Source organism: Crocodylus porosus, unplaced genomic scaffold (genome assembly GCF_001723895.1).
Source record: "Crocodylus porosus isolate Cpor-Errol unplaced genomic scaffold, CroPor_comp1, whole genome shotgun sequence".
NCBI lineage: Eukaryota > Metazoa > Chordata > Crocodylia > Crocodylidae > Crocodylus > Crocodylus porosus.
The window spans coordinates 47,415,733-47,422,966 of NW_017728906.1; the positions used below are offsets into that span (position 1 = coordinate 47,415,733).

The 7,234-nt window shown below is 38.4% G+C and overlaps 1 protein-coding gene across 4 annotated transcripts in view; it reads right to left on the reverse strand.

Moving 5' to 3' along the window:
* The window catches only part of DDX3X (DEAD-box helicase 3, X-linked), a 24,895-nt gene that overhangs the window by 16,342 nt on the left and 1,319 nt on the right, over nucleotides 1-7,234 (reverse strand). For 2 of the 4 annotated variants that reach the window (XM_019529086.1, XM_019529088.1), the window contains exons 2-4: nucleotides 6,349-6,406; nucleotides 4,975-5,025; nucleotides 3,063-3,128 (exon numbers count right to left, since the gene is read on the reverse strand). In XM_019529086.1, coding sequence (XP_019384631.1) covers nucleotides 3,063-3,128; nucleotides 4,975-5,025; nucleotides 6,349-6,406 — 175 coding nt within the window. The remainder of the gene's footprint in view (nucleotides 1-3,062; nucleotides 3,129-4,974; nucleotides 5,026-6,348; nucleotides 6,407-7,234) is intronic. The other 2 variants (XM_019529087.1, XM_019529089.1) reach the window with 1 other exon arrangement.

The window sequence follows — 7,234 nt, forward strand, 5'->3', positions numbered from 1 at the left end:
CTGCCCCCAACATCTTACAAGTTGAGGGTGTGGGTGTTTTTAACACACTACCCAAAAACTGTCAACCTGTTTTCAAGCAACTGCACAAGTAGCAGCAAAAGTTAAAGCCACTGCATCACACTTGGCCTAAACAAAGCCACACTAAGTATGCAAGCACTCCCAACAAACATCCAAAGGCTGCTATACGTAGGTTATAGCATTTACATTACAAATCTTTGGTCTGAATTCTTAACCAGAAGGAGCTACTGGTGGATTGGTGTAAAGAAACAGCAGCAGTTGAACTTTTATAACTAGCAGCAACCAGGGCAGTATAAACCATTATACGATGAAAAAAGAATTAGATTAAGCAGGGGAAAGATGAGAGGAACTTTTTTTCCCCCCCTCATTATCATTATTTTCTTTTAAATCTAGTATCACCCATACTCATGCACACAGCCAAGTTATGGCTACATGCACCTGCCTTTACTTGATCAAGTACAATTCATGGAAGTGTGACTGCATTGACATTTAAACCTGAGAAGTCACACTGCAGTATCTTAGTGCAGTTCAAACCTTAAAGCAAAAGAATTACAATTTTTAAATTTTATTTCAAAGGGAAAAAAGTTTCTACATGAAGAGTTACCTGACCAAACATTTTTGCAGATGTCAAGATTTTGACATCCAGCTAGTTATGATCTTCCTTTTTTTTTTTTTTTTTTTACACTTAGTACTGATATGCATACTGTCAACCACTTTGTTTTAACATTAAACACAGGATTTCCTTAAGACCATTAGTTTTTGGCCCAATAATTTGGCTACTTTCATCCTTCAAATTACTAAACCAATTAAAAGCAGAGAAGCTTCAGGAATGATCTGTAGAGTACCACATTGTATTAGCTTTTAGTATTAGGCAAACTGAAGTCTACAAAGTAGAAAGCAAAAAGCTTGAATGATCAAGTAACCTGGTATATACTGACCTAAAGCACCAGATCAATTGCCTTCATACTTTGAGAAGAAAGATTAGTATAAACATGGGACAAATTAAACTACTATACATAACACATTTTCTTCTCATCTCTAGTAGCTACTGTGCAGTATTTAAGCAAAAAGACAGCCACGGACTAGGTTCTTCCTTAAGCACTCTGCCCCTCGCTATGAAAGTTTATAGCTAGGTATGTAAAAGACTCCTATAGCGGTCCTTAAAATTCAGCTTAAAATTTCATATAAACGCTTTACTTATTCTAAACTAATCCAAACTATTCTCATAGTTATATAGCACAGCTCATGGAATACCAAGTTTAGTCAGCTATACAAAACCGGACTACTCTGCCTCCCGCCAGCTAACTCTACAGGAAGCCACTGCTGACAGTAATTATGTAATATACATGACAAAAGCTTGAGTTTCTTTAAAGAACTGCTGTTAATAAAACCCTAAATGCTACAGATTAGTTGCTTAGCTGACATTTTCCTTAATAAAAGAACTACTGTACAGAGAAAATCCACAATAGTATGATTTTTGAACAAAGCAGCCCTAATGTTCTGGAAAAAACCAAAAAAAAAAAAACCAAACACAAAAACACACCACAAAACAAAATCAATTCATTCACACAAATGATTTAGGAGTCTTACCTTTATACCAAGCAGCAGCACCAGACCATGAACTGTGCTCTTGTCAGAAAGACTGAGGCACACTTGGGTACCAACAAGCTATTAACACATGACTGTCAAAAACTACTACATGTGAAATTCCACTCTTAGATTATCCTTAATAAGGGAATCTTAAGCCACACAATAGGCAGTACTCTCTCCAGAACAGTACCAATGAAGCTAGCCAGGAAGTTAAAGTGTAAACAAAGCATATCTAGACACGATTAATGACAGCATTGATGCAGATTATACATCAAACTATAAAACTGTTTAAAAGTCACTGTACTGAATCGGAAAGAGTTTTCATGTAGCTACAAGTATTCCCTGTTGTAGAGCCATAAACACTCCAGTGACATAGAGTCAAAGCCAAAAGGTTTAAAGAAAAAAGCCTTAACAGATGATGCTAGGAATAGGCTACCGCTTCTTTCAGCAGCAAGCACAGTTTAACTTAGTGACTGAAGTGTTTGAGGTAAGGAAGTTTATGTTTAAGTGTCTGGTCCACCTATATCCAATTTCTACAAAGGAAAGAAATGCCATTGGTTAAAGGTCTTTTGGCTTCCCATCCTTATCAGGAGACAAACAAGATTAAGTAACAAGAGAATGCTTTGTCTAGCTGGAAGGGGTGTCAAGACAAACTCTTTCTTTTCAGACAAAGACCTGTTAATCAGTCGTAGTTCCAAGGCAGGTGCAAGTTAAGACACCTGCTTTAGGTTTAATCCACCTAGGTTAATGAATGGTCAAATAAATTAATGCAATTAAATTAAATACAAGTGTCCTCATTTGTATTTGCCTTGGAACTATGGTGCTTTCCCCAACCTAATTAAGGGTGCTTGATACCTCAAGAAGCTTGGCTGACACTTGTCAAAAAGAAATGAACTAAAGTTCTCTCTCATCAGGAATCTCATCTCCCTCATACCCCTGGATCATCACAGCTACAAGCAATCAAGTAATAAATTGATTTCAAATTAAACACTTTGTGAAGTCAGTCCCAAAAAGTGCTTCCCATGCTTCCATGCTTCTCATTTTAGAGAAATCTTGGGCTATCATGCTTTGATTCACTTCCAGTTCAGAGTTAGCCAACTCCTCTGCTCAAATTACCTTCAGTTAATGCAACTGTTTACTGCCTTTGAAGTAAGATGGTCTCTTCAAAAACACTTCACATGCCCATACTGGAAACCAGTTTTCCATTCAATCCTATCCCCTTGCATCTTAAGTACAACATGCATCTTTTCCAAGCAACAGCTGTCTGCCTTCCAAGGCAGACATGAAAACTGTATGACTTGTAACAAGTGTGAAGTCAACTGCTGCGCTTCAGCCTTCCATAAAGTGGAACAGTGGCATGCTTGTACCCTGTCAGTTGTAGGTTTTTCCTTGAGCCCACAAGTCATGGTATCCAACTGCCACAAGCAGTGACAGTGGTATTCAGTACAAGTTACCTTGCATGGAAGGTGAAGTGTCAGCAGCAGATGAACAGAAGCCAGAGGCCCCTGGGCTCCAGCTTCCTGTATGTGAGAAAAAAGTCAGTAAAATGTTAGATCCGTCTTCTTGGACCTGGCCTGCCCTCTCGTCAACTACATGCAAGACTCCTCACATTTATATCTGAGGAGATTAAAACCCTTCTCTCCCAGGGAAAACAGCTGCAAGACACTATTTCCTAGCACATTCAATGCTAAAATAAGTTAGCCTGCATAAAATATGGCTTTAGGCCATGGTCACAAGAGAAAAAGGTCCTTTTTAAAATTCCTGTTAAGAAAGTGCTACAGAAGAATGGAATGCATATGCTTCTTGTGAATTTTAATCCTAAATTTTTAAGGACTTGGAAAAAAAAAAAAAAAAGGGTGCTGGTTCTGGCTGCATGTCAAACCTAGCACTTCTGGAACCAATTAGGATAAAGGGTCAAAACAGCATCCATTTCAACCATCCCCAAAAAATGATTTGACAGCCAGTGTCCCAATTGTTTGGAATACACTTCTAACCAAACATTCAAGTAAAAAAAAAAAAAATCAATACACAAATGTAAGGGGGGAAAATAAGAGAATTCACCATGTTCCCTAAAGTTTGGTTGCCAAGTTAAGCAGGTCACTAAGCAGTCTTATACTTGACTTCTGACTGGCTTAAAAAATGCTATCCTGTTTAAGTGAGGATCTTGTAACTTAAATTTTAAATATGCTGAATTACTTAATACACATTAATCTTTTCTGCAACTTCAGCTTACTTCTGTTGGACAAACATTCACTATGTCAGTCTCCCATTAGTCAGACCTCTTTCCAAGCTTACTAGCTAATGAAGTAATTTATACAGCTGATGGGTATTTCAATAATACCTATTTATGATACTGCAGTTGCAGCTGTCCAGTTCTGACTGGATTGTCTTATCTGTTAAACAGTCATCATTTCCTCCTTATGCAATGTGTCATCATGCAAAGCAACCACTGAAGCAGGGACCAATTTGAAGGCCTTACCTCTTCCAGTGTCACTGGAAGGGAACAGATGGAAATGAAAACAGGAGGGATTCATCCGTGTCTTGCACTGACAGACATCACTTCCACTCCTAGTCAACCATCTACAGAACAGGCTAAAAAAATACTAAGCAGCAGCCCCTTACATGTCCTTATGAGAGAAACTTAAATACATGTTCTTCTATGAATGCAGGAAGCTCAACACTACTCCCAAAAATAAAAAATGAACAGTCAAATCTGCCTATTCAAAACCTTAAGTTCTTCTGCAGAGCATTTTATAGTGTAAGGATAGGTATAAAGACACTTCAGTTGTTCTTTGCTTCTTCGGTTCATTACTTTATCCAGCAAGTTATTTCTACCACCTTCCTTCCCTCTGCCAAACAGACCCAACCTGCACACTTCTTGTTCAGAAGCTTAGTAACTGTAGCAGTGAAATTGAAGTAGCTCTTGCAAGCCAAATCCTAGGATGTTTAGGAAAATACACCCCTAACCCTCTCAGTAGTGAGAATCAATACCATCAATTGTTATCAGAATGAAACATTGTTTTAAGAGCCCATCTTGCTTCAAAAATAATCAACTGTTCAGTGGCATACAACTCAGAAGCTGAAGTCAGATGAAAACGAGATATTAGTGAGTACTGTTAAGACTCTTGCCTTGTTTAAGCTACACTGGTAAGCCAAAACACCAAGGTCAAGTTTACAGTTTGTGTGTGATGCACTGCAGCCAATGGAAGCAGAAGAAAAGTTACAGAACTCACACCATTTAAAGCCCTGTGAACCAGAAACAAACATCTTGTATTCATTCAAGATATTTCAGAATGACAGATGTTATTACTCTGTAACTGAGAACAGCTGCATGTTAACTAAAGTTACCAAATTAATGAAACATACCCTGTTTTGAAGCTTCTCTGTTCCGCAAGTGAGGAGGAATGTAGCGACCTTCTAAAAGGGAAAGAGAGCAAAAGACGCTAGTTAAGTTTCATCAAAACTAGTACAACCATTTAGTGAAGGTATCTGTTAAGACTGATCTTCATAAAGACAACATTTAATCTAAGTAAGAGCAAGCTCTGGCTCTCGGAAGGGAAAGGACTTGTGCAATACACCATCCTGGCATACAGCTGAAGTTTATAAAATTGACACTAAAGTAGGTTAATTTCTATGCCTGTTGCCTGGGACAGGGAGCCAGGCATTTGTATGTGCACAAACAGACTCTTACAAAAAAACCACATTTGCATGGCCACTCTTCCCAGTACTAATATTCTAGTTCTGCTTCAAACACAGGTCATGCACATCCTTCTTCAGGACTTCCTGGTAAAGCATGTGTCTACCAATTGTAATGGGACCATAGCAACATCCTGTAAGTTGGGTCAAGACTCGAACCCATGAGCCAAGCAAGCACAGTCATGCTTTTTTTCCTCCTGTAGAGAATCTCACTTATGCAGGGCTCATAAAGAAGTTCTGGAATAGAAAGAAATTCAACTTCCCAAGGAATTTTCCATTTCTAAAGCAGTACTAATTTTAGACCTATTTTTTCTTTCTTGTTCCACGAGGAGTACCAGCTATGCTAGTTTGAACAATATACCCATGTTCCCTTAATTACAGTTGTTGCAATGCAACAATCTGACATTTGGCAACTTCCTCCTCCCTGGAGATAGCTACCAGAAGGATAATTTCAGACTGTTGAGGCCCACTACTGATATCTCAGTCCTATACTGCATTAACACCCCCATCTATAACATTACATGAAATTTTATACATAAGATTGAAGTGAGGGTATGAACGGCAATTCAAGTAACTTTTCCTCAACAATGCCAAGTAGAAATCTTCTGAAGGATTCCAATATGCTAATTTCTATAACAAGGAAAAATTCCCTTCAAGAAATTTTATAAGCCCCTGCCTAACCAAATCTCTGCTTCCAAGTCTGTGGTGTGAAACAGAACATAAGAATGAATCACAAGAACCACAAATACCAAATTAAAAAAAAAGTCAAGTGTTTGATTCAGTACAATCTCGCCCCCGGAAAGAAAAGAGCCCTACAAGATTATTACCATTTGATGAAATCCCACCCTTGCACAACCAAGTTACTTTTGGTTCATCTAAAGGGTCTGTCTATACCTCCCCTCCCCAACTTCCACATTTAAAGGCATCTGTTTTAAAAACATTAAATCCCAAAAGGTGGCTGTCCCTCTCAGAGCTGTATAATATAAATGGTTTTCCCAACTGCTCGCCTATATCCAGGCATGAGGAAAACTTGTATATACTTACTGCTTGCTGTGCCTCCTCCACTCTGAGAGTCTGAGGAATTCAAGTCTAGACCCGCAAACTAAGGGAAAGAGAAGAAAATTGCTACTTTACATATTAACATGTTGCATCATGCAATCATATTGCGGCATGAAGAACTGGGTTAATTATGAAAGCTTGACTGCCATTTGGGTAACGTAAAAGTCTAGGTCCATCAAAACATGTATGCAGTAATGGCTGAAGTAGTAACCAAGTTTCATACCACTTCACATCTCGCTGATGCTTTAAAACCCTAAGTTTCCTTTGTAATGTCTCTGGGCTCAAAAGTAAATGTACACCACACACAACAGGCTGCAATAAAGTAGACGATATTTAATTCATCAAGTCACATACTATAATTCTACTCCTCACAAGTTGCTATAGTCCCATAAACATGCTTGGTAGTCTGTGGAAGCATTCCATTTAATACAGTCTCTTCACAGTATTTTGCAATTAATTTTAAAAGATCAATGCCCCAAATGTATGACTGTACAGCAACTATTACTGTAATGCAACACATGCAGAACAACTATGAAACCAACTGAAATCAAACCAGCTTGTGCAAGCAACTCAGCCATGCTGCATTTAAGTATAGCATAGGGAGACACTCCTCCAGTGGTGTCTGGCTTGGAAACTCTGCTCCCTTCTAATCAAGTCTCTTCACACTTTGGTAAAGTCAGTCTCTAGTTCATATCAGCACCTCAAAAACAAAGGATGACTATGAGGCCTTCAATATGAAAACAGGATCAACTGATAGGATGAACTGAGTTTAATATTTGGAACACAGCTACCAATACAGGCCACCAACTTGTAATTACCAAGAGACTGAAACCTGCAAGAATGCTTACTATTCCATTTTAATGGGAAACAT